Here is a 27,867-nt window from a genome sequence, read left to right as displayed (position 1 = left end):
GGACATGTGACTAGCCCAGCTAGAACAATATACATAGAAAGAGGACTCATTAAGGAGCAAAGTGTGGAAATAAGAGGTTTGATGTGCAAAAGAGAAATCTACCACAACTGATGGAAAACTATGTCTACAGAGTTATTTTAAGTTTATTATATTCATTGTAGGTATGGCAGAACAGAGCATGACTGCCCCACCCTGTTTTTTGGCTGTCCCAGGGGCACCAAGTATTCCTTGGAAGAGGTTGAATAATATATTTTTCACGTATTTGATGGCTATTGGTGGGGACAAGTATGGTCCATTGAGAAGGCAAGAAATATTGTTGCATCACTTAGGAACTGAAGGAAGGAGAATATATAATGACCTTCCTGAAGTATCTTTGGGAGTTGGTAATGGTCAACCTGTAAATATTTATGATATGTCATTGCAAATGTTAGAGAAACATTTTACGCCCAAACTCCTTGTGGTTTTTGAAAGGCATCATTTTTTTTGCCGCTCACAAGCTCATGATGAGGACATAATGACTTATGTTGCAACGTTACGAGGTCTGGCAGTAACATGTAACTTCCAAGGTTTGATGGAATCTCCAATTCGTGACCGAATTGTAAGAAGTACCAGAGACAAGAAAGTTAAAGAGACTTCTATCTTTGGATCCTACGTTGGACGAGGCAGTACAGATTGCAAGGAGCAGGGAGAACACTACGGTTTGGATGAAGGAGATTGATATGGGGAAATTGAGTGAAATCTCCAGAAAAAAAAAAAAAAAAAAAAAAAAAAAAAAAAAGGTTGTTGCACTTGACGTACAAGAAGTGAAGATGAAAAAGCCTATTAAAGTAGCAGAGCCAAATACAGATAGAGTAGGCGAAAGAAGAAAAATTATGTGTTACAGGTGTGGTTGTCCTGGGCATATTGCTTCTAGCTTTGCAAGCGGGGCAAGAAACATGACATGTAGGTCATGTGGGAGGAAGGGACACTTAGCTAAGGTGTGCATATCGAAGGTACATAATTAAAGTGTGAAAGTAGTAGAGAACTTTGTAGAAGATCAAGAGGAAATTGTGCCATCTATTGATTAATATGAAAGTTTTAACCAAGATTTCAGGGTGCAAAGCAATTAAAGTACGAGTATACAATTGGAAAGTGCAGGAAAACTATAAAAGCCTCATTGTAATATTACTTTAGGTACTAAGGTCAAGATGCTAGTAGATTCAGGTAGTTTATTCACACTAATTTCGAGATGTTTGAGAATTTTGTGTTAAGAAAAAAGACATGAGTAAGTTACAGCAACCTGATATAAAAGCAGTGGGTTATGGTGGCAAGACAATTAACATTGAGGGAATGGATGAATATGTTCTTCAAAGGTAATAGTGTACATGGCAGAGTGTACGCAACGGAAGATGGTTCTAACCTTTTGGGGTGGCGCCACCAAAAAGATTTAAACATAATTCTTGATCCTAATGGAAAGGAGCCTGTGATGGTGGTGGAAACTATGCATGAGTGAGAGTTGCCTGTACGCAACATCGATTTAGAATGGGAAAAGTTAAGGTTATCCTTCCCACGTGTTTACAGATGAATTAGGTATGCTGAAGAAGTTCACTCATCGCATCATTTTGAAGAAGGGTGTTATCCCAGTAGTACATAAAGTTCGGTCCATACCCCGGTTAATGAGGGAGCCGCTTCAGAAGGAACTTGATAACTAGTTAGTAGGTAAGACCATTGAACCCACTGAGTCTTCTGAATGGCTCGCTCCAATAGGGGTTGCTCCTAAGGAAGGCAACAAAATCCGTCTTTGCATAGACTTGAGGGACTTGAACAAGAATATATGGGTCGACCGTCAGCCACTTCCAAATATTGCAGAGATGTGTGATGGGAGGTGGAAAAATATTTTGCGTTTTAGACATGTCTGCGGCCTATCGCAAAGTGAATTTGCATCCGGAATCACGTCCTCGGACTTACTTTGTTACACCGCTAGGGGCCTTTTGTTATTGTTGAACGCCATTAGGGTCAGCCTCTGCGGTGTTCCAGAGGATTATGCAGAATACTTTACAGGGAAAAGGTAGTGTTTCCAGGACGACATTATGGTTGTGGGTAGGTCTTTTGAAGATCATGATGAATTGTTATATGAAGTGCTAAGGAGGATCGCGGAACACGGATTGAATATAAAAAAAAGAAAAGCTTCTAGATACTACCAGACTCCCCACCTGTGGGCTTCATCTTCCTTCCACAGCATTCTCTCCAAAGTGGGACACACTGAGACTTGCGGAAATCATTCCACCTGGGCTGATTCAATGGTTATCAACTCCTAGGAACTGGCAGTTTCCCTGGCCATAGCACCTGGTCACCAAAAGGATGCTCAGATTCCATCCCTGAAGTGGCAGGTATCTATGAGGTGCACACTTGTGATCTATTAGTGTACGATAGGGTTTGAGCTTGTTAGTACTGTCTTGGGGAGTTCCATCTTAGGGGTCTCAGTCTTCTGAGAAGTGAACATACTCAACTCCAAGAGATTAGTCCATGAGCAGACAGCCCATACTGAGGGTGTCCCTCAAAAACTCCGTTAGCCACTTGGTTTCCGATCTGTTATTCTCACACCTGCAAGGGACTACTTAAAATGTTCTCTACTGCCCCCTTTTCAACAGCTTCACCCCATGGAAGTATTTCTTGGGGTCTGCAAACAAGTGATTGACCATGATCCTCTGGTCATTGATGTAAACATAGTTAGGTATAGTAGGTACCTGTGAGACAGTCTCAGGGTCCACATTCTAGACAGAGGACACAATCTCTGCTTCCACAGGGGTACTGAGGCAATTCCCTATATGAGGAGAAGTAGATTGAATAGCCATGGAGTGTAGTTTGCTATATGCTTAAAGTGGTCCTTTAGCACAAGTATAGCAATATTGCCTTTACTTATTTAGAGCACTCTCAACAGCTTTATGATTCATTCCCGATGGGCTCTGGCCCTGCTAGGAGCCCTCAGAATTATCACAGCCATTCAGGAAGGATTCGGGTCAAGTTACTGAACTTGGTTTGGTATATTATGGACCATTTCCCTTATAACCTACCCTCCTGTTAACTACCAATAGATCTACATCCGCTATCACGGTCTTGGGATCAACAATTTGCAAGTCAAGATACTGCTACAGCTGCACTAGACATCTCCATAAATTGCGCCGCAATTATTGTGTTCTTCTCCATATTCATCCTCTCATATTCTGAACTTTTAAACACTGAAATTCTCAATCTGCTGGATTGGATGTGAAACTGTGGGAGCACACGTGTAGGATCCATAAGAATTTAAAATCTTTAAACTTAGATTTCTCTGGAGTTTAGATTCTGGAGTCCTGGTGGTAAGTCTCCGCCAATTAAATCACAACAAGACCCTAAGGTGAAAGGGATGGAACTTATGTTTTTCTGTGGATTAGTAAAGAGTGATACTGGCTCCCACACGGTTGGTCATTTCAAGAGGCAATAGACAATACACTAGCATTGATCCTGGCACATCTGCAGGGCCAGGCAATGCATTCAGTTCAGGCACAGCAAGCAGGGCTGCAGGTCCTCGAGAGTTCCTGCAGGCTCCCTTACTTAAATCATCTTCTACTCAGGTTTCAGTCAGGATAGCCTTGTGCTTGATCTACAGGTCATGGAAGGTCCTCTCCTCTCAGTCAATCCTGCAACTAGTCTTTTAGGCAGGACACACACCACAAAGGTTACTACAATATCTTAGGTTTGGTCTCAGCTTTCAGAGTACGAGCACCACAAAGTCCAGGTCAGATATGCCCAGACTGTGCTGTAAAGGTTCCTCAAGACACCCGGATGCATTCAACTTACCAGCACCAGAGGTTGAGCATTTATCTTAAACTGGGGCAACTGGTAAGAAGTCAGAACATACACAAGGGGTGCCATATCCAAAAAACATTTCCAGTTAGTGTTTGGACAGCAGCATATGATCGGGAGGATGTGCACTGGAGACAAAGCAAATTTGCAGGTGGATCCTTGCATAACACAGAGAGAGAGAGCCACACAGGTGTGTACATGAGCATGCACTGGAACAAGCAATCTCTCGGTAGTCAGCCCAACCTGCTTTTAGCCAGTTTTTCTGCCCAAGTCAGCTCCTCAGGCCCCGCAAATGTGGTTTCTCCCAATTCCCCCGGTGGACTACAAACTTTTCACCTTTCCTGAAGGTAAATTTCCATCTAATGCTGCAATTATTGTGATGCCACACACAACACAAGGACACAAACACAAAATAGACCTGCAATAACGCAACTGAGGGACTAAATTAAATTTCCTGATAAAAAGTCCTGTCACCCTTGCACCAGTAATTCAGCATTCAGAGACCCAATGAGGTGGCAGGAGCTACCCTATACTTTGGGTACAGCTCCTGCTCAGAGCACCCTTACGCTCTGCAGAAGGAGCAAACTAAACATTTGTAACATTCTTGATGCAATCAAAGACGGTGACTTGATTTTGGATCGGGGTACACTTTGGGTGCATTCCCTGCTCAGAGCACACTTATTGATCTGTTGAAGGAGCAAACAGGAAATGCATAACACTCTTGGTGGAATCAAAGATGCAGAGATCATTGAAGAAAAGGCACAAAGCAAAAGAGAAGAGCAAAAATAGGCTGGTGGTCACATCTTTTCAGCAGTACATTGATTTTCATCCCACAGAGCTTAGGAGAAAAATGATTTAACTTTCTACAACACCACTTCACTTTAAAACAATTTATAAATAATCAGTAGACTAGGCTTACTGTATTTATTTGTGGGCATGCCTGTGAAAAAATATTAAATGATTTTGCAGCAAACTTCAAAAACCATACTTACTGACAAAGTTGACAGTGATGGGTGCAAGTTTCTCTTTTGCTAAAACGTCATTTAGACTCTTCTGCTTGAGTACACGCTTCACATGGGGATTGGTAATGATAGCAAACATTTTGGATTCATTTACTAAAGCCTTAAAGAAGTAGAAGAAAAATGGTTGTCAGTATATGCATATAACGATGGTACAATCTAAATAAACACATGGTGCTGAAACGCTCACTAAGTGACTTTCTTTTGCCTCTTGAAGTTAGCAGTTTTTTTTTAATGTGTCAAATCCAACTTCTTTCATGTTTTACTTCCCAGCTTTTATCTTCCTATAATTGTAGTAAAACTTTGACCAAAGTGGATAATCTACATGTAATCTAATATTTTATTGCTGTCCTTTGAGGATGGATGAATCAAAAGTGCAGGTTGTCTTCATTTCATTATTTACAAAGGCTGAAATCCCTAAATGACTGCACACTTACTGTAGCAGAATCTTAACCAGTTTAAAAACAATGTAAGAAAATCAAGCAAACAATTGTCCAGCCAAGAAATCAGCGAGGTTTTGTGGAACCTGATTCGGAGCAGGACCAAGATATACATGGAAGCAATTTACTTTTGTTGGATCCCTGAAAATCACAAGTTTGGGAAATCATGGTGATGGGTTTCAATTTTTTTTTACATTACTTGAAAAGAACACCCAGCTGGGATGCAAGAAGACAGATAAGGAGAACAAAAAACTGAAAAAAATAAGAGACATTGCCCATAGCTCCAGAAATGAGTGGAAATTATTTTGTCTGCATTACAACCATCACACAAGCTGAACTAAGGAGTATTTGTAATGATTTAGCTACTCACCGATACTCTGGTGAGATCTTTCTCCACTTGGTCCAGTTTCTTTTCTTTTGAAGCAGCAGAATAAAGAGCAGTTGCATAGCGACCTTCCAGGCCAAAGACTGCGATTGGAGGCTGTGTAGAAGGAACAAACACAGTTGGAATAGAAAAAAGGCATGATAAAAATACTAGTCCCAACAGCCTGCATCAGCGCAGATCTGCACAACCTGTATATATTGTTCTCTCTATAAAGAAACTTTATTTTTCATTCATCCAAGACCAAGGAGAAACATTGACAAAGCCAACAGGTATCGCCTATGCAAGCTATTGGCTTTTTTAAAGTTTTTAGTTTCGCTGCTGTGCAGCATGGTGAAAGTTTTCAAAGAAAAATAATGCTCAATGCCCTTTTTAGGTCTCGCCTGACCCAGCGCATGCGCTGGTCTGGCGAGACTTATTGAGAGGGCTCCAAAAAGTGCTACCAGGCCAGCCTAGAGCTACAGTGCAAGTGCTCGGCCGCGCTTTACCATGATTATTTTCACGGCCGCAAGGCCGCTTTGATCGCGATCGCTTTCACTTTCGCGGCCGCTTGTTCTACTAGCAATAGTGTTATGCAGAAGTACACCATCGTTTTCTGTCATGTATACCTTATACAGAACCTTTTTTCAAACTATGTCCCTAGCTTTTTCATTGCTTGACAGAATGTTATTTTCAACAAAACACTTTGAAGTGTGCGCAAGTTATGTTCTTAATAAATGCATAAAATCGAACCCACAAACCTTGTAAGTTCTCGCATTTCATGCAGTCTTTGGGGTTATGTGTTTCGTTGGATTTAAGTTGCTTCCATGCAGAAGCTTGTCTGATTTCATCGTCATCTGTGGCACCTCAGTCACCATGGGCAGAAAGCAATGTGCTGTGCCAAGTTCAGCATGCCAGCCAGACCGAAGGCCTAAGAAGAGAGACGAGGCAGCTGAGCCCGCCCAGGTCTGTCCTCAAGTCCTTCTTCCCCCTTCTCATTAGCAAGTAGCAGTCTCTACCTTCTTGTTGCTGCTTACAACCATTCGATTAAATCCGTATTTTGATGTTTAGAGTAAGTATTACTTTAGCTTATGTTAATGTAATCTATTTTCTATTTCTTTTATTATAAATTAATACAATTACAAACAGCTTCAGGTCTTGTAGTGCAGCATTAACATTAAGGATGAATGAATATGTTAAATTAAAATTACCGTTACATCTTCAATTTTCAAAAGGAGATTAGTTGCTGGTTTGAATATCTTGCAACCTCAATTTAAAAAAAAAAAGAAAAAATGAAAAAAACGTTTAATGGCTGGTCATGATGGTCTTAGTTTCCGATGTCCCTCCCCTTAATAACCTTGCGGGACAGTTTGTGTGATGTCCCTTCCTCTCACACCTGTCATTTTTGGAGTAACAGTGCTACTGTGCTTGGAGGGTCGAGAAGTGGAGAGCTCTTGCAAAGAGGCAATGACTAAACGTAGTGCATGATTTTCACCTCTTTAGATTTCGAACATTTTAATGAGTGCATTCTGCATCTTGACTTTAATATAAATTTGTTGTGACTTATATCGGCGTGTCTTCAGCAATTCTGAATTGACAGCAAAATAACCTGCTGTAGCCCCCATAAATTAGACGATCTCGCAAATTAACGAGGCAATTGATTTCAGAAGAGAAGTGTAAAATCACGTTCTCCTTAAATAAATTACTTAAAGTATTTTAAAATTAATTGTGCAAATGGCCTAAATGTCAGTGTTATGACGAGTTTGTAAGTCATACTGAGGATGTAGTTATTGAAACATTTGCAGTTTTAACACCGTGTTTTCCAGAATATAAATTATTTTTTTGAGATTTGGTATTGCACTGGAGATGGAGTTACTGATGAAGTTCCTTCCTTATTTTTGAGGGCCTTTACTTAAGTCTCGCCTGACCCAGCGCATGCGCTGGTCTGGCGAGACTTTGTGAGGGCTCAAAAAAGTGCTACCATGGCCAGGCTTGAGGTACAGTGCATGTGCGCGGGCGCGCCTCACTCTCGCGGCCCCACGGCCGCTTTGATGTTTGGATCGCGATCACTTTCAAGGCTGCAGGGCCGCTTTGATGTCCTCCGTGAGCCAGTTCTTTGGAATTTGGTCACTCAGGCGATGCCGATCGGCAGTCAAATCGTGTTAGCGCTTTTTTTTTATTAAGTATTGCTGTTTTATATAGCGCACCCGACCCGACGGTATCCGGGCGCTTTACATGAAGACTAGTTGCATTACAAACACTCGGGAGATTAAGTGATTTGCCACGAATCACAGGATAATGGCCCACAGCCAGACTCGAACCTGGTTCCCAGGTTCAATGTTGGTTGGGCGCTCTAACGGTTAAGCCACATCGTCTGATTGGGCGCTCCAACTGCTAAACCAAATCCTCTGCTGAATGTTATAACGTGAAGATATGGCTGGTATTATTCTCTGGGTAAAAGACGTCATCTCCATGTAACCATAGATATGAGGGTCAAGTAGGAAAGAATTTAGATCGTGCGTAATGACTAATAAGACTTGCCCATGGCAAACAAAAAAAAAACGCAGCTCCAGTTTTAGAATTACGAAGTCAAACGCCTTAGGAAGCTACGGATAAAAGAGCAGAATGATCAAGCACACACTGAGCCTCTCTAATCTTTTCATACAGTGCGCACTAGACGGAAACCTACCTGTCTGCGTGTGGCACATTTTCCCCTCTGACCCTAAGTGACGTGCAACTCTCTGCATAGGCCGGAGCGAGGGCTAGAGAGGGGAAGAGGACAGTGGTGGTGCTTCCTGCCGATTGGATTAAGAGCTGGGAGAAATCTGGCAAAACTGATTTGTAAGTACAGAAACTTCAAGCAGTGGACAGTGGACTGAATGTAGCACCGAACTGCGACAGGGTATGGGAGAGTGCTTTTCTTCAATCCTCAGTCGGCAACGGTAGCTCGGCATCAGTTACACGGAATGTTTGTACACTTGCACACGTTCATTATAGAGTACATGTGACTCCAGAGTAGCTTTACCTGCAACCCCAGAAACTTCACTTACCTCTTTTTTTTTGTAGAGGCCATATATGTGGCTAACTGAGGTAAAATTGTTTGCTGACTGTTTCCTTTTAAGTATGGTTTACAAAAAAAAAACTAACATTCTCTATGGCATTTCAAGCTAGCTCCAAATGCATTCGAATAAAAAATTAAAAGTAGCCGCTTAAAGAACATCTGAACGATATGCTTGCCCTATCCCAGGTATTTCCCCCCCAAAGGCAATCTGTCCAACATCATCCTCTCATCTCGTAGGTTCTCACGCATTGCCCTCCCTTTCAACCCAGTAGCCAGCCTTTTTAGCCCGAGAGTCCCACGCGACGACGTCTTGTCTATAAAGTTGCCATGTTTTTACCTTTCACCTCCGAGGTTCCCAAAAGTTGATTTTAGTAGAGGTTTCGTCATTTCACCACCTTCGACTGGCTTTTACCATAAATGTCTCTCTTGAGAGATAATTTCCTGACATGGCCGTACCCTTTTCAGAGTCATTCATGCTCCTGTCTATTATCATTCCTAGAGCAACTCTTTTGGCCCCCAACCCTGTTTTCACTTCCACAGTTCCTGTAGTACACCATCTTTTCCCAGGTACAATATTACTTCTTTTCTCTGTTAAATCTCACTAATCCGGTCTCATAAGAGTTATTTTTTACCAGTTAAAATCCCATTCACAGACACATAGCCTTATCCCCTCAGTAGGGTCTAGTTACTTTCTTCCCACACTGAATCCTATGTGATTCTCTACTTCTTTTCCCTATAGAAATCTTCCCAACCCACAGGCTCCACTCCAGGGAGTTTACGTGTGAAGTACTTCCTTTTATGCATTTATTGTATTTGCGTATATGAAGCATGATCCAGTGGGCAACAAAGTGCTACACATACAACAATGCATGTTGCTCCATGAGGTTAGATGCATGCATGCATGTTGCTCCATGATGTTAGATGCATGCAGGTACCTTTAAAATGAACTCCGTGTATTAGATGCACAACATGAAAGTGGGGCAAAGTGGAATAGGTAAAAGGTTCCTGATTGGTAGAAACATTGTGATGCGGTGGGGTTGGAGATCCTTCTTGAAATGCAACATCTAAGTAGCGAGTCTAAAGTACAAGGGGATGTAGTTCCTGAGTCTTAGTCAATATGCATACAAAGTCTACTTGGTTAACTTCAAGTCCTTTGGATTTAGAGTGGTCAGGGGGCATCCTAGTAGTGCCACACCCCCTGTTTAGAGAAGATTTTCGTGTTCACTCAGATAGAGTGCCTTATAGATCATAATGCAAACAAAGTGGATTCTGCTGGGGAGTGAATGCCATTCTTTCAAGGTATTGGAGATGTGACTGGCTTTTGTTGATTACCAGAGCGCCTGGTTGTGTCTGACTTTGAATAGTGTCAGGCTGTGGCTGAACAGTAAGTGTTATGACGTTTTAGTTATTAACATAGTATATTGCTGAAGACCAGTTTTTCTACAATAGGATATACCTAGAATGGTATTTGAACCAGCCCCTTGCTCTTGATCACATGTCGTTCTTGTCCTGTCCCTGCTCCTTATTCCCTGGCTTATTTCTTGTTTCTCACTTTAGAGCATTGATGCTTTCCATTTTTTCTGAAAGGACTAATTGAATCCTTCCATTGCTAATATGAGTGGCCTATATTTTGACTTGCGTTTACCCACATTATGGTGTACATCATGTTCCTTGCACGCTTCCTTGTCCTCCCCACCTTTATTTTATAATAAAAAAAAAAAAAAAAAAAATTAAGCGTGGTCCTGGCATCTGTGGACTGCCACTGATTCGGCCACTCTTTGCCATTTTGTTGCTGCTTCCTCAACATTTTCCAGCCACCTTTTATTTAGGTCTCGCCTGACCCAGCGCAAGCGCTAGTCTGGCAAGACTTTTAGTAAGGGCTTCAGAAAATGCTACCATGGCCAGCCTACAGCTTGCGTGCATGTGCGCGCGCTTATGAGCAGAGGCGCCATATGGCTTTCCTCTCTCGTCATGGGTCATCAGCTTTCATGATACAAGAGCTTTCTTTCACATTCCTGAAGTCGATAGCTTCCTTTTCATTTGCCTCTATATACCTACCTCTTCCCCCTCTCCCACCGACTACCGACTCGACTCTCCCCCTCTCCCACCGACTACCGACTCGACTCTCCCCCTCTCCCACCGACTCGACTCTCCCCCTCTCCCACCGACTCGACTCTCCCCCTCTCCCACCGACTCGACTCTCCCCCTCTCCCACCGACTGTGCCTCTCCCCCTCTCCCACCGACTGTGCCTCTCCCCCTCTCCCACCGACTGTGCCTCTCCCCCTCTCCCACCGACTGTGCCTCTCCCCCTCTCCCACCGACTGTGCCTCTCCCCCTCTCCCACCGACTGTGCCTCTCCCCCTCTCCCACCGACTGTGCCTCTCCCCCTCTCCCACCGACTGTGCCTCTCCCCCTCTCCCACCGACTGTGCCTCTCCCCCTCTCCCACCGACTGTGCCTCTCCCCCTCTCCCACCGACTGTGCCTCTCCCCCTCTCCCACCGACTGTGCCTCTCCCCCTCTCCCACCGACTGTGCCTCTCCCCCTCTCCCACCGACTGTGCCTCTCCGAGCAACACCACAGCATCTCCGAGCAACACCACAGCATCTCCGAGCAACACCACAGCATCTCCGAGCAACACCACAGCATCTCCGAGCAACACCACAGCATCTCCGAGCAACACCACAGCATCTCCGAGCAACACCACAGCATCTCCGAGCAACACCACAGCATCTCCGAGCAACACCACAGCATCTCCGAGCAACACCACAGCATCTCCGAGCAACACCACAGCATCTCCGAGCAACACCACAGCATCTCCGAGCAACACCACAGCATCTCCGAGCAACACCACAGCATCTCCGAGCAACACCACAGCATCTCCGAGCAACACCACAGCATCTCCGAGCAACACCACAGCATCTCCGAGCAACACCACAGCATCTCCGAGCAACACCACAGCATCTCCGAGCAACACCACAGCATCTCCGAGCAACACCACAGCATCTCCGAGCAACACCACAGCATCACTCACGGCCCAAACACAGCATCACTCACGGCCCAAACACAGCATCACTCACGGCCCAAACACAGCATCACTCACGGCCCAAACACAGCATCACTCACGGCCCAAACACAGCATCACTCACGGCCCAAACACAGCATCACTCACGGCCCAAACACAGCATCACTCACGGCCCAAACACAGCATCACTCACGGCCCAAACACAGCATCACTCACGGCCCAAACACAGCATCACTCACGGCCCAAACACAGCATCACTCGGCACCACATCAGCATCACTCACGGCCCCACCACATCATTCGGCACCACATCAGTATCACATCAGTATCACTCAGCATCGCCTTTGCAATAGTACACCACCACATCCTCATCATCATCACCCAGCAACACCCAAGTATCATTCAGCATCACCTCAGCATCGCCTCAGCACCAGTCAACACCTCAACATCACTAAACACCACCTCAGCCTGCTCTCGGAATCTGCCATCTGTTGATTCTACCCTAGCGTCTGGCCGCTGCTACTGTTATAATACAGGTACTAGTTCACAACCTTCATCCTCCAATTGTTTATGCCCCCTCAAAAAAAAAAACTTTAACAAGCATTGCAAGAACAAAAGAAAAAAGAGGACATTTGTTATTGTACATACATTTTTTAATATGGTCGTTCTGTTGGACATAATGCCTTCTTGGTCAAATATAAGGAAACAAAAATGCTTCTTGCACTTTATTACAACTTTTCAGCATGCTGCACAGCAGCCACACTTCTTTACAGCACAGCTTAAACACATTGGCAAAGTCAAAAGCTCTGCCTAAACACTTATAAGGCCCCAAAGGCAAGACCTATTGGCTATGCCAATGCTTGTTTCAAATTGCTGGCAGGAGACACCTTGGAGGGAGTAAAACATGGAGGGTGTAGATAGTTTCTGCCTCGTCCCTCACCAGCAATAAACATTTTTAAAAAAGGCGCAAGAAGCAGCCAGTGCTGGCAGCTTCATAGTGCTCACCAAAAAAAAAAACCTTTGAACATTGACGAACCCAGTAGGTTACAATGCACAGTGTCACAATCTAGTTCTTATAAAAAGCGCATCAATGCCTTCGGCCCAATTTCATGAAACATTAAACAAAAATGTAAAAAGCTGCAGACAAGGGGATTGGGAGAAGAGGGAAAGCAGGATGGGAGATGGCCTGCAAACACATGCACTCTTATGGAATGCCTGCTCAAAAAGAAAGCATTTGCAATGCAATAGGTCTCGCATTTGCGAGAGTTTAAGCTATTGGCATTGTAAATGACAATGTCTTATTTATGATTTATAAACCAAAACATAAATAAAAGGCATTGTCATTTACAATGCCAATAGCACAAACTTGCGTTGATTTTGCGAGACCTATTGCATTGCAAATGCTTGCTTAAATAACTGCCCAGCTGGACCTCAATGAACGGAGCTGAACAGGAAAGGCATAGATCGAGAAACACTGGGCCTACTGCTCCTGCAAGGGGTGCGTGCACACCGTATACCAGAGTATACAAAAAAGTCCCCCACAGGAGCAGTGAGTGCAGCCATAGGTATAAACATATAGGCCTCAACTCCCCATGTGCAAGACTTATACACTGCATACTTGCAAAATAGCTAGCCTCAGCTCCCTTGGGAGAAGTGTGTGTAACACGCTTCTAACTAGAAGGACATGTCCTCATCCCCAAGGATTGTGTACACACCCTGCACCCAGTGGATATGTCCCCCAATTCCTACAAGAGTTGTGTGCTGTTCGAAGGAGGAGCGGGCCTAGTTTCCCCTACCAGTAGTGCCTGCATACTGCAGTTTTACTAGGAGCATACAAGAGTCTGATGATTCTCTAAATAATCTAATTTCCTGTAGAGGAAAGATCTGTTTTGGGCCTGGGAACATGCCTGGGTTGCACCAGGGCTTCACAGCGAGCCCAGGTGACCTTGAAGAGCTTCCGTACCAATCCCCTACTTCTTCAGAAACTCAGAACTTTTTGCCTTGAAGCCGAACCCACTCAATTCCCACCTCACCCTAACACGCACATTCTACTATGCCTCTAGATCTGAGGTGCTAACGGGCCCCTCCTGAAGAGGGAAGACATATGGCACCGATAAATCGGACATCACAGTAGCTGCGCTCTGAGAGGATAATGTACGGCAGTACCCTGTGCAATCTGAACGGTTCCCATCCAGCCAAGTAGATCCTCTTGGCCTCCCTTCCCTGAAACACGAAATCCCGCGGAAAGGCCACGCTTGAAAAGGTTTTTCAGCAGTTGACCTATGCCAACACTGCTGGAGCTTGAAACCTCGCCTTTGAGGGCCGAGACTCCGAGATTTAGGAGATGCCCTCTGGAATTGTGGGACAGGGAAGGACTACAGCAGGGTTGACCAATTTATCTGGCAAGAAAGAGCTAATTATGCAGCATAACGGGGCACGTTTTGTGATAGTATTACGTCATTATATGGTCATATTTATTACACTTGTCAGCACTGCATAGGCAAAGGTTTCACCTCATTAGTACCGGCTTAACACCCAAATTCAGCAAGAAGGTACTGAACGGGGACCTTTGTTAAGGGCCTTCCACTGTGTGGAAACACGTATCCCACCACGTTTGTAGAAACTCTAATCCGTTTGAGCTAAACACATTTCTTTTTAGTCAAGTCTGAAAGTTATATAACAGATGATGGATTAAGTGGTAAATGCAGCAAATTAACTGCAGCTACGCAGCCAAGAAGTTGAATATTCTCCGTGGTCTTGGCCTAGGGCACCGACAACATCAGAGCCCTCCATTAATGCACAGACCATGTTGGTGTAGCACAGGCTCCAACGCTGCACTGCCTTACTACACAGAGTGCCAGGCACAGGCATCTTCAGAGCACCAATTACTGTAGAAAAGTCACTGAAAGTGCACAGCAGTAATAACTGCACCCGCAGTTTGTGGCATGGATACCTCCAGTGCACTTCATTACTGCCTAGACAGTGTAGGACACAGACAACTGCGGTGCACAGCACAACCCACAGGCACCTTCAGTATTCTGCATTACTGCACAGACAGCTCAGTGCACAGCACCCCAGCATCAATGTACTCCATTACTGCAGCACAGGCAGTGAACCGCAACACAGCACATGGAGTGTATGACCCAGATACTTCGGGTGCACTTTTACTGCACAGGCAACTTTGGTGCACAGCACAATTTCACAAGCACCTTCAGTGCTTTTACTGCACAGACAGCTTAGGGCATACATTACATAAGTGCACCTGCATTCGTGCACAAGCAATTTCGGTGTACTACATTACTGCAGCACAGGCCCACAGTGAACTGCCATACTGCATACAGAGTGTCTGACATAGCTACCTCTATGCACTCTCATGACTGTATAGGCAGCACATGGCGCCGTTAAACTTCGGTGCACAACATTAACTTACAGGTGCCTTCAGTGCACTGCTTTAATGCACAGACCGCCTAGACCTCAAAACACTTCCAGCGCGCTGCATTACTGTACAAGTAGGTAGCGGCAGCGACATCTTCAGTGTATTACATTGTTTCACATGTGACTTTAGTTCACTGCATAATAGTGCAGAGAGCTTATGATGCAAACAAGTTCAGTGCACAACAATACCGCAGTACAAAAATTTAACTTCCAGTTCACGGCAATACTGCACAGCCAGCCTGCCACAACTTCAGTGACATTACATGAGCGCAGCAAAAGGCACTGACAGTGAACTGCATTACTATTATGGGCACTTATGCTTGTAATGCCTAATCTGCCATAGAACACTTCCCCTGCTTCCTGACCTAAAGCGGTAGTTGCAATATGCCAATACCGTGGTGATTTACTTGGGGAAACATGCAGTGAATTATCCCTCCGTAAACCTTGAAAAAAACAGCATAGGGCCGCTGCGCACCCTCCGAGGCACCCACATTGAGGATTTTTCTAATAGCGATCAGTGTCGTCGCACCCACATACCCCACCCGTGTCCATGCGGAAGCCCACATGAGGCGACGCCAACTACAGAGCACCACCCTTCTTAAAAGGTAAATAAGCAACAACTATGGCTTCGTTGTACATAACATTGAAAATGCTGCAAGTTGTGATGTGTTTAGACTGTGAAAGCAACATAAGGAGTATTTATGAAGTTACATCAGTGGCAGTGGAGGGTGTTAGTGCGGCAGAATTCCTTTTCTATTTTTTCACATTGACGGTGAGGGCAAAAATGGAGAGCTGGATAGTGACCTGTCTCGGCACCTGCTTTTCAGACCTGCTGGTGCTGAGCACTTTCAGGACCCGGTCCACTTGAAGCTCTAGATTTACTTTTGCACAAATTAGTGTTTGGGTGGGTGCTAGTTTGATTTTGACTGCAGGGTCAAACAATTGAGATGAAGACAGCTAAACTGAAGATGCAAATCAGCTTTTACATGGAGTGGCGCCCACCATTTCACAGCATAATCCTGGGGCAGTTGGTCCTGATGATTGGGCTGGGGCTGTGGCATTTGTTATAGTGAATGAGCTATGCAGAGAGCTGTGAAATCCATACTCTGTTGCAAATTCAGGAAATCTTTCTGTAATGTACCAAATTTCTCTTCTCTACCTGCCACGCCTCTCCCGAACGGCCAGGAACACTGAGCCTTCTCTTCAAAATTCGAGTCTGGCAGGAGGCTCAAACATCCTGCAATTCTGTGAAAAGCACTCCATTTCCCTGTGCCTAAAAATGTACACTATATAAAACTGCAAAAAAAGTGTAGTGCAACCGTATTTTCTATTTCTGGTTAGCTCCTGGCTTCCACAAGTCTTGCGGCGCTCCACAAAAACTCTTCAAGCTCGCACTTGGGATCGCGCGCCCTGTCTGTGATTGGGTCTTGCCTGCCCCTTGGGGGATGGGCTCATAAGACACCAGGTCGTTGTCTTAAGTGGCTCACGCCGTGGGAAACTGTTTGCTGCTGCTTAGCTCGTACACCGCTGAGGAGCCGCGAGCACGGTGAGGGTCGCAAGGATAGACAAAAAGGGAGTTACGGACAGTGTGACAAGCACCACCCCACGTGTGTTTGGTCGTCCAGGTCGGGGTGTGGTGAGCATGGCTTGATCGGAGTGGTGCGCATGAAGGTTGCATGTATTGGAACTCGGTGTAAACTAAACAATTCTTCTTTGGCCTATGATGTGTACTTGGTATTATTTAACAGTTCTTACACATATATTTCCACTGGTTGTACTGTTCGTAAAGTTTCCGCCTTGTACATAACCCAGTATAGGTGTTTTATCGTGCCTCAATTCTTCTCATTTCCCTCGCGTTTTGCGACTGGGGGACTTAGTCCCCCTATATTTTGTAGGGGGGGCACAATGTACATTTGAGGGGGACCAGGGCGGCTGAAGTTTAAAATCATGTGCTGCCGCAGAAACAAAATAAGCACTGAAATACAAGCACGGCCCTGCAAGTTAATTGCGAGAGGGGGAGCAGACTGAGCCCGCGAGTGGTGCGCGCGCCACAGCGAGCCATGTGGTTTCATTTATTACGCCGTGTCTGGGCACGATAATTGAAACCACATGGCAGCGGTGCACGTAATAGACACCAACAAGCCATGGGCAGAGCAATGCGACCGCCTTTGGCCAATTTCGTGCTGTCTATTATAAAAAAAGACACGCAAAGGCCAATAGCGTAGGCCAAAAGGAAAAGCACACGCACGAGCGTGTGCGATTCCTAGGTCCGTTTCGAAACCCCCTACAAGAGGTCTCTCGCTGCGCGAGAGAAGCTGCGCACTGCAATCCTAGGCACGAGACCTAAACAGTAACCCCGCCATGCAAGCGCAAGAAATGGGAGGACACTCACTTGGAAAGGAAGCAGTACTTTGTGTGTCTGGCCCTCTGGTGGAGCATGACCAAAGAGGAAGTGAAGCCGGCAAGTGCTGACCAAACAAAAGCAAGGAAAGTAGAGCGACAATGAAGCCAACCAATGGCAAGGCACCCTGTAAGCTAACAAAATGTCTCACAAGTGAAAGAATGTGCGCTATCTCAGGCATAACCTAAAAATAAGTAGTGGAGAAAATGCAAGCTGTTGAAGTTACTTACCTAACAGTATTTAAAAGCAAACATTAGGCATACAAACAATATATAAATAGGATATAAGTGGGTACAATTGAGAATCTCAAGTTGTTCAGCATGTCTTCCGGGCTGTAAACTTTAGACAAGAAAACACTTTCACTAACATGCCTAGTGTGTGCCTCTTATTACCAACCTGATTACAACTTTACTTATAACACAAAATTTCAAAGAGGCAACACACCTTGTCCAAATGCTTAAATATACTTCCTTGCCAACCTCAGTCTTACTTACCTACATAGGTAAGAAGTACCAGAGTCTACCCGAATGATAAATAATTAGCTGGACCGCTAACTGCATTTCAGAAAACGAATCAGTCACATTAAGATATAGCTTAGAAAATAATAAATGTCGATTTAGGCACATTCGTGTCTTTCGCTGAATAACGAGATGTGTAGAACAAATGTACCTAAGCAAAAATGTAAGCCCAAACATTGACAGATTCAAGATTTTTTTTTAATGAATGCTTCACATTCTGCAGAATGATCTTTGATTAAAACAAGATTTAGGAAGCCACGATTAAGCAATCTCAACGGGGGACATAGGAAGCCACGATTAAGCAATCTCAACCGGGTTATACCTACAATTTATAATTCCTATCAAGATAGGAAGAAAAATGAAGCATTAAAATGTTTACATTCTTACCATCCTGAGGTCTCTTCATGCTGGGATGTGTATGATCCCGCTAAGTATACTCTTGACATTCAAAGGTTTAGCATTGGAGGATGGGCATGGATGGAAACTGGTTACTTATAGACGTGTGTGGGTTAGTGAGGTTTGAAAACTATGACTATCCCAAGAGAAATTCAAACTCACAAATAGTTGAACAAGTTTTGAAGAATCTAAGCGTGCCTCACAATAGATACGGTTTATTAACAAAATTACTCCGTACAGTGCTTAAGGCGTGGGGTCGATATACAGCAAGCATCAAAACTACTACCAAGCACTGCATACATATTTAGTGAAATGAGTTTGAACTGCCTTTAGGATTTAGGACAAGAAGAACTTAGTTAAAAACAACCGAGGCACAATTATTCAAATTAAGAAGAATTTACATCTTGATACCGGTAATAAAAGTTGAATGGGCGGGGTCCTTTCACTGCAACAAGCACTACAACTAATATATTCTTCTAGAAAAAGGTTGATCAGTTACTCGGAGGCCCTTCATCCAGGAATTACAAGGTGGAATTAGGTGCAAGCAGAAGTTCTTGGTATGCAAATGCTGACCAGATAACAACCACTTAGCTTGAGTAATTGTAAGCAAAAGCTCAGAATAGACAGTAGTTTTATCAAAAGATAGCGATCTTATGCTTAGCTATAGGTAATCTCACAGGAACCTTGGACTGGTTTTGATGGTTGACAAATTAATTACACTAGACCAATACTGAATACCAGAGTTGACCAGGTCTAACAGATTAGGTAGTGTAGATACAATAACAGTAACATGGTCGTTACAAACATGCCAAACACTTGCTTCTTTTAAAAGTTCTATCCAGTCTGAAACTGTGTTAATATGCGTATCTCTTAAGACATCAGAAGGCAGGTTAATTAGAGAAATGTTGGAGTGAGAGAAGGGACTTTTACTTGATAAAAAAAAACACACTGTTTTGTATATGATGCTTTTACTGTTATAAAGTGCTTTAAATGCCTCTTGGAGCTAAATGAACAAGGAAATCTTACACTGGATAAACGAAGAGCGACAAAAACATTGATGCAGAGAGAAAATATAAACAGAATAAAAAGGTCTTTAGTGCTTTTCTAAAAGTGAGGTGACTGTGGATCGACAGTAAGCAACAAGTTCAGGTCACTTTCTTCCTGCTGGGATATGTGTGGTTTTCCACAAATTGTAGGGCTGCAAGAAAACAGCAGCTTACTGAATATACTTTGATAACTGACTTGTAGCTGAGGCGCTGTAGAAAGCTGGAGCTCCTGAGACAGAATACACCTTTTATATTTGTTGATACGGAATAGTGGGAAATGTGTACGAGTAGATAGGCATACCACTCTAAAGAAGCAATGCTTGAGACAGGTAGCCAACTGGGCAAACATTGATAAGTGTGATGTCCTCAATTTAGGTCCCAGGGAAAACCCAGACTACTAAAATATTTGGGTTAAGGTTTGAGCTATTCTGACACAAGCAGAAACTTACATGCTGCAAATCTAGGTGGCTTCCAAGTGGTGGTTTATATTAAGTAACAAGATAAACTGGATGTAAGCTGTGCCGTTATATAATGCAAAAACAAAAAGGAAAGGTAACTGTAGTTGGAGATCATAAACAGGGCTTAGGTAAAAGAGATAAAATGTTTCAGTCTTGTATCACTCCTCACTAAACCGTACGCCACTGAAGTGACAATCCGGCAAAGTAGAGCAAGTCAGCTACTGAATCAAGCAACAAAATTTGGTTGTGATGAAGGCTGGTGTCAGATTTAACAAAATCAGTACTCAGCAGCGTACATCTCCATCTTTAGGCCAACAAGAACAGATGTGAGGACCTGTTCAATTCCACCACTGGACTGAAACCTGCTTGCAGCCTCAAGGGGTGGGTTGTGGAGGAGGTGTAACAATCTATTAGCTTAAACCAACCATCAAAAATTGATCGCACGCCTTTATAGGAGTTCAGAAGGATAAGCAAATTATGGCATTAGTGAGAAGCTTCTTTGATCCAAAAAAAAAAAAAAGACAGAACAGTTTTTCTTCAATAGTGCTGTAACCAGCGCAACTGAATTAATCTGGTGCTGACTAAGACAAGACCTGATCAATTAAAACCGGTCACAAGCAGATGCGCCGAGCACGCAAATAATGAAACCTAGTAGATAGGTATGATCTTACAGTAGAGCATAGGCATTTACTTTCTTCTACCAGTGAATTAAATTGATGTTTTAGGGATCGACTCCACAGTGAGACGATTGTTATATCATCCACTGTAGTTAGATTCATAATACCCCACCTGTACAACATCTGGGAGTTATTCTTCTGGATCACAGGTACCTTATTAAAGAAGTGAAAGTTCACATGACTGTTGGGGAGAAGTAAAAGTCTTAAGAGCTTTTATGTTTAAAAACTTGCCCAACAAACTTATCCAACTCGTATACTACATTGTGATAGTTTTCCACAAACCTGTGCAGTAGTACTTTAAATTTCTTTAATATACCACTAGTTCTTGAGAATGTCTATTTGAGGTATGCTAAAAGGACAGATTTTTGGCTTTGGTTGAACATCTCAGGCATAAACAACTTGGCCAGATTTTTAATTTTTAATGAAATGGTGGATTTCGCAATAGCAACAAGGTCTAAAGCAGCAAGTTACTATAGGCAAGACAACCTCAATAAAGGCAGCTATTGTGCCAGGAGCACTGTAAGCTAATTAGCCCGAATTGTTTCCCACAAACTTGTGATGATTCCAGCCTCTCAGATGAGCCTTCCAATCTGCACTGAAAACGATTTAGAACATCCCTGGAGGGAGATGAGGGAAGAGTGAGGAAAAGCGGGAGGTACATTGCTAATGGAGAGCTTGAGCCACAAGATACTGTGGCGTTTTGATATTACTGTGAAAAAAGAAAGGAGAAAGACTGGATGTTCCGTTTGTGTTGTGCTATGGTCCAGACCTTGGGAAGACTTAAGCAAGGATTGTTATATGTTTTGCTCACATGTCCTCGATAGTTGAGGAGGTATGTTACATTGATTGTTTTTCTCTGCGAAAACTGAATAAAGAGATAGCATGATCAGACTATGCATCTAGAGAACTGGTGGATGATCATTCTGGATAATTCATCCACAGCAGAAACACACTGACATGCAGAAGAATGACGATTCTCAGATTAACATGACAAGAGAATCAGGATTTAACTTAAGACGCGGAGACTAACATTATGCAAAACCTTTTATTTGCCACTCCTGAACAGCAGCCCCTTTAAAGAACTTCAATAAATAACAATCCAGAACTGAACTATAATAGTCAATAAATGCCTCCTGCATAGAAAACTCATCCTCTTTTAAAAGCGATTCTGCTAAGTTACTCTTCAATCTTCTTCAACTCTCCTTCTCCATGAAAACCTGACTGCTCTACATCCCAGACTCTGAAATCAAAAAACACCTTATTTAAAAACAAAAAAAATCAACAAAAAAAAAATCAATCCTGTCACTTCAGTACGAATAAAGAATTGCAATACCAAATAATTATTCACATAAATTTCCCTTGTCCCTTTTTCTTATTTTTTTTTTAAACTTACACAAAATGCCATTATACTTCTTAAAAAAGGGCACGGAGGGCGGGATGATGTTAGCCTCTGCGTCTTTAATGAAATCCTGATTCTCTAGTCATATTAATCTGAGAATCGTCATTTCATTACAAGACCAGAGGCTACCATTATGCATATAGAAACCCCTTTAAAAACCACTTCAGACATATGCTCAATTGGTCTAAAATAATGTTTTGCAAAAGTGTCCACATTAGACCAATCTGCTGCTTTTAAAATATTTTCCAAACTTCCAACACTTGCTCGCTATAGCCCCTCTGATCGAATGAGCTTTGAATTTGTCCATATTCACTCCCGCTTGCTCCATTGCATATCTCACCCACCTTGAAACTGTCGCTGTAGTTACTGCTTTGTAAGGCTTAAAAAGATAACAACCGATGTTCACCATCCCTCTTATTTTTCGCTATTCTACACTCATACTCCTCTAGACAATCCACCACGCACAACTTATTGCATGCCTCATATTTTGGATAAAATATCAAAGTTGACATGGTCTTCATTCTCTTCTAAATTGCAAAAACACCATATGGACAGAAATTCCTATTAACTTCCAAACACTTGACATCTGATACTCTTCTACATGATATCAAACACAAACGAGTTGTTAGTTTAACTGAAAGGTTCTTATTACTCAAATACTTATTCATTGGCCAATCAAAACAAGCATTTGCAATGCAATAGGTCTCGCAATTGCGATAGTTTGAGCTATTGGCATTTTAAATAACAATGTCTTTTATTTATTTTTTTAAGAACCGGCAGTAATAAAAGGCATTGCCATTTACAATAGCAATGGGTCAAAGTTTCTAAAATGTGAGGCCTAGTGCATTGCAAATACTTGTTATAGACAGGAAACAGTCAAATTCATACAACTCTAGGAATTAAAATTGCGTGTTCAAAAAGAGGTACGTTCTGGTAATGTATGAACAAATATATGCGCTGTTAATATGTAACAAATATATGCAATGGTGTTAGCACATTCACTAATGTTCCTTCCCATGTAAACATAAAAATAAAAAAATATGCAGTGTCTTTATTTTGCTCCCTCCCGCATCTCCAGATTTCTGAAAAGCTGCAGAGTACACAGAAGGCTTTCCAACTCAGTGGGACAACAGGTATATACAGAAGGAGAGCGAGACAGAAAAATAGAAGGGAGAAAAGGAGAAAGGGACAGAGAATTAGAGAGAGTGAGGGAGTAACAGAGAGAGAGAGCATGTTTGTTAAAGAGAGTGCGTTTCAGAGAGAGAACAGGAGTGTGTGTCAGTGAGAAAAAGCAAGAACATGAAAATTCGAGTGCATGTATCAAGGAGAGAAAGAAAAGACAGTATCTGTCAGAGAGAAAAAGACAGAGTGAGGACGTGTGTGTGCGTTAGAGAGAAAGTTAGGTAAGAGAGAACCTAACAAAGATACACCGAGTCCCTGTGTTTGTGTATCAGAGAGAAAAAGCGACAGAGACAAGATAGAAAGGGAGGGTAAGGGGAAGAGAGAAAGACAGAAAAAGAGAGACAGGGAGAGAAAGAGACAGAAGCAGAGGGAGAGAAAGTGAGAGAAGGAATCGTATGTGAGCAGTGGCTCAAAAAAGGTTGTAATTATTTCGGAAGCCGGGCATTACCAGGGCGGCTGCTAATGAATTTCTGCTCCAGCAGCTGCAGAGTACACAGAAGGCTTTCCAACTCAGTGGGACAACAGGTATATACAGAAGGAGAGCGAGACAGAAAAATAGAAGGGAGAAAAGGAGGGGCAGAGAGAATTAGAAAGTGTGAGGGAGTAACAGAGAGAGAGCATGTTTGTTAAAGAGAGTGCGTTTCAGAGAGAGAACAGGAGTGTGTGTCAGTGAGAAAAAGCAAGAACGTGAAAATTTGAGTGCATGTATCAAGGAGAGAAAGAAGAGAGTATGTGTCAGAGAGAAAAAGACAAAGTGAGAGTGAGGACGTGTGTGCGTTAGAGAGAAAGATAGGTAAGAGAGAACGTAACAAAGATACACCGAGTCCCTGTGTTTGTGTATCAGAGAGAAAAAGCGACAGACAAGATAGAAAGGGAGGGTAAGGGAGAGGGAGAGAGACAGGAAGAGAGACAGACAGAAGCAGAGGGAGCGAAAGTGAGAGAAGGAATCGTATGTGAGCAGTGCCTCAAAAAAGGTTGTAATTATTTTCGGAAGCCGGACATTACTAGGGCGGCTGCTAATGAATTTCTGCTCCAGTGGCTGAAGTGAAGAGAGGTTAGAGGTAAGGGGAGTGTGGAGAGGGGAGAGCTGGGGGAGGAAGCGACAGGAGACGGGGGAGAGGGGACACCGAGCAGGAGGAAGGGAAGGCTAAGAAAGTGAGCTGGGTCAAGGAAGGGGGGAGAAAAGGAGCGCTGGGAAGTGAAAAGACACGGAGTGGGGTTGATAGAGATGGGGGAAATCCCACTGTGTAGGGGTCAGAAGGCAGACAAGACACGGCATGAGGGGTGGTGGAGAAACAAACAGCAGCTGAGATCATCATAGACGCCGTGCGCGAGCAAAAGGAACGGGAAAGCACGCACTTGCGCACATAAAATAAAAGCGCGCGTGGCGACTGGAATTTATTTCCAAATGAAATGCGCCCTGGCTTCGGAAAACGAGGGCGAGAGAGGCAGGGGAGTGAGAGTAGAGCAATATAAACAAGCGCGCGTGGCGACTTTAAATACAAACAGATGGCCCCTTTCTACAGGTCACTCCTAGAGCAGCGAATGGAGCAGAGCATCAAAGGGCTGGGTGAGAAGGGAGGGGGGAATGGAAGGAGCAGAGGAGCAAAGCGGCTAAAGTGAAAGAAAGCTAGAAGGGAGGGGGGAGTGGGAGCAGCTGTGCACGTGCATGTGATCGTGCACTCAAGGTTTAGTCCAGCCAAAACTGTGGGTAGCACTTTGAAAATCCCACATATAAAATGTCTCTTCGAGCCTTTGGCTCGCGAGACCTAAACAACTTCAAAACCAAATATACATCCCACAACACATCATACCATGCTCTAGGGCTCTTCAATCTCATACGCTTCAATACTCTACAAACCAAAACATTGCTACCCACTGATCTTCCTCCAACAAAAACATGTCCTGCTGTAATAGCCAACCTCTAACAATTGATAGTTTTATAGCTTAATCCCTTATTGAACTGATCCACTAAAAAAATGTACTATCTCCACTACAGGAGCCTCCACGGGATCCAAACTCCTTTCCATGAACCAATGTACCCAAAAATCTCCACAGCCCCTATAGCTTATCCGAGTACCAGGTGCCCAAAATTCCTTGAGTAACTCTGCAGCTTCTTGCAAAAGTTCCTCGAATGCACTGGATTCCCCTGACACCTTCAAAAACAAGAAGGTCCAACATTCCACTTTAAATCAAAGGATGAAACTCTCCTAGCTTGTTTACCAGCATAACTTCTGCTTCCATCAAAAAAGGAATCTCGCATGCCAATTCTAACACCAATGAAAACCATGCCTGCGACACCAAAAAAGGCTTTACCAAAACCAACTGACATCCTTCTCTCCTCACCTTCAGTATTACCCTCTGTATCATTGCAAAAGGTGGGAAAGTATAACCTTCCATATTCAACCAAGTCTGCTGAAAGGAGTCTATCGCTGCAGCCCCTGGATCTGGTAACCAACTGTAATGCTTCAACTGGATGGTCAATCTTGTTGCAAACAGGTCTACTTACAAAGGACCCAAAATATCCTGAATCCTTTTGAAATACTCTCTCCCCAGCATCCAATTGCTGTAATCCTTCACATGCCTGGAATTGTAATCTGCAACCACATTCCATACCACAGGAAGGTACTCCGCTCTCAAAGCTATCTTCTTCTCCAAACAGAACATCCACAACTGATTTGCCACATCCCGATGAGTCTATCTGCAAACCCCTAGCCGGTTTATATAAGCTACTGTGATATGTTGTCCATTTTCATCAGCACTGTCTGACACTAACTTCTCCTAGAGACTCTTCAAGGCATACAACCCCACAGTCAGTTCCAGACAATTTATACGAAGGTCCTTCTCTTGACCATGCACCACCTGTCTCCTGGAGCCGTAAACGACATTCCCCATCCTAATAGACTGGCATCTGTCTCAAAACAGCATCCGGAATACAACCAAATATTGCCCTTCCATTCCAAACCTCCAAATTGTGCAACTACCATTCCAATTCTTCCTTCGCATCCACACTCAACTCTGTCCCCATACCATAAACCTCTTCACAATGAGTCTGAGCATACCCGTCCCACTCGGGGTGAAAAGAGTAAAGGCAGACGCGAGTCCCGTGCTCGCCATGCCACTGGAATCAAGCTATCCTAGCTGAAGAGGGGTGAAACCCCGAAACTGGTCCTAGGATGCTTGTTTCCAGTCCAGGGAGGACCTGGCTTGGCAGTTCGGGCTGGACTGTTCCCATTGGGCACAGGGTCAAGACTGATTTGCATATGGCTGGGTCCAAACTGGAATAGCATGGTGAGCAAAAAAACGATGGATTTAGGCCCAGATCTCTGTACTGGGGTGAATGTATGACATTGTTCTGCATTCTGTCCAGCAATAGATCTTTTTGCATTTACTCTTTGCAAGGCACGATAATGCAAAGGCCCTGGAAAAATTGCCTGTATCGAGGAAGAAAAACCTAGAATCCTTGCTAAATCCCTCAAGGTCAAAGACATCTTCCGCAAGACTCAACACCTCTCTATCATTTTTACCTTCTTCTCCGGTAACCTCAACACCTCTCCAACCGTATCTATTGTGATCCCTAGAAACTCCGAACTGAGAGGAAATTAAAATGGACTTTGCTTGGTTTATCAAGAATCCCAAACTCTCCAACATCGCTACTACTGCTTTGAGCTGCCTCATCAACTCCACTGAGTCCTGTGACATCAATAAGATAGTCTAAATACACAATCATACGGTAATCTCTTTCTCTGAAAAAAGCCACAACTACACGCATCAATGTTGTGAAGCACCATGGTGCAGAAAACAAACCAAGAGGGAGAAACAAAAACTGATATAATTGGTTTCTGCACCTGAACTGAAAACATTTCTGACTGCTTTCCTTCATCGGAACAGTGAAGTAGGCATCCTTCAAATCCAACTTCACCAACCGATCCTTGGACTGTAACGTCTCTTAAAAAAGATGAATGCCTTCAATCTTGAAATGTCTGAAAAGCAATGACCGGATCAAACTTTAAGTTTATCACTGGTCTCCAACCCTGGTCTTTCTTCTCTACTAAAAAACAAAGTGCTTATGAACCCTTTCAAATGATCCTCTATCAAACAAATTGCTCCTTTTTTTTTTTTTAACACCTCCTTTACCTCTAAATCCGCAATTACTACCTGTGCTTGCAATAAAAAAAAATCCTTTGGTTCCACTACCTGAAATGATTGTTGTACAAATCTATTTCGAAACCTTGTACCACATTTAACACCCAAGGATCCCTTGTTATTTTCTTCCATTCCTCTTGAAATAACCTCAAGTGTCCTTCGACTTTTTATAGGGAAGAACCATAAGTTTTCCGCATACTCACCTTGGGATCCTGGACCCGACTGCCTTCTTCCTCGACCTCCTCTGTCTCTGGGATATCTACCTCTTTGTGAGAAGAAGCCCAAGGTCCCCTGGAAACCTCTTGTAATTCCTCTGTACACATAGTTATACTGGGACCTCTGAAATCCCCGGCCAGCATACAGTCCCCCCATCTACTGGCCCTACCAAAAACACCTCTGAAAACTTTCCTCATATTTCTGCCTTTTCCAGCACAGTAAAAGTAGATACATGCTTGCCAAGACTCTTAACCAATACTTCAC

General features: G+C 43.5%; 1 protein-coding gene across 1 annotated transcript in view; it reads right to left on the bottom strand.

Annotated features, from left to right (window-relative positions):
* The window catches only part of ATP5PO (ATP synthase peripheral stalk subunit OSCP), a 94,547-nt gene that overhangs the window by 57,960 nt on the left and 8,720 nt on the right, over window positions 1-27,867 (bottom strand). Inside the window, exons 3-4 of the mRNA XM_085621354.1 lie at window positions 5,655-5,765; window positions 4,818-4,947 (exon numbers count right to left, since the gene is read on the bottom strand). Coding sequence (XP_085477480.1) covers window positions 4,818-4,947; window positions 5,655-5,765 — 241 coding nt within the window. The remainder of the gene's footprint in view (window positions 1-4,817; window positions 4,948-5,654; window positions 5,766-27,867) is intronic.

Source organism: Triturus cristatus, chromosome 8 (genome assembly GCF_964204655.1).
Source record: "Triturus cristatus chromosome 8, aTriCri1.1, whole genome shotgun sequence".
Classification (NCBI taxonomy): Eukaryota; Metazoa; Chordata; class Amphibia; order Caudata; family Salamandridae; genus Triturus; species Triturus cristatus.
The sequence above is the reverse complement of the archived record's forward strand: the minus strand, read 5'-3'. Positions and strand labels throughout refer to the sequence as shown.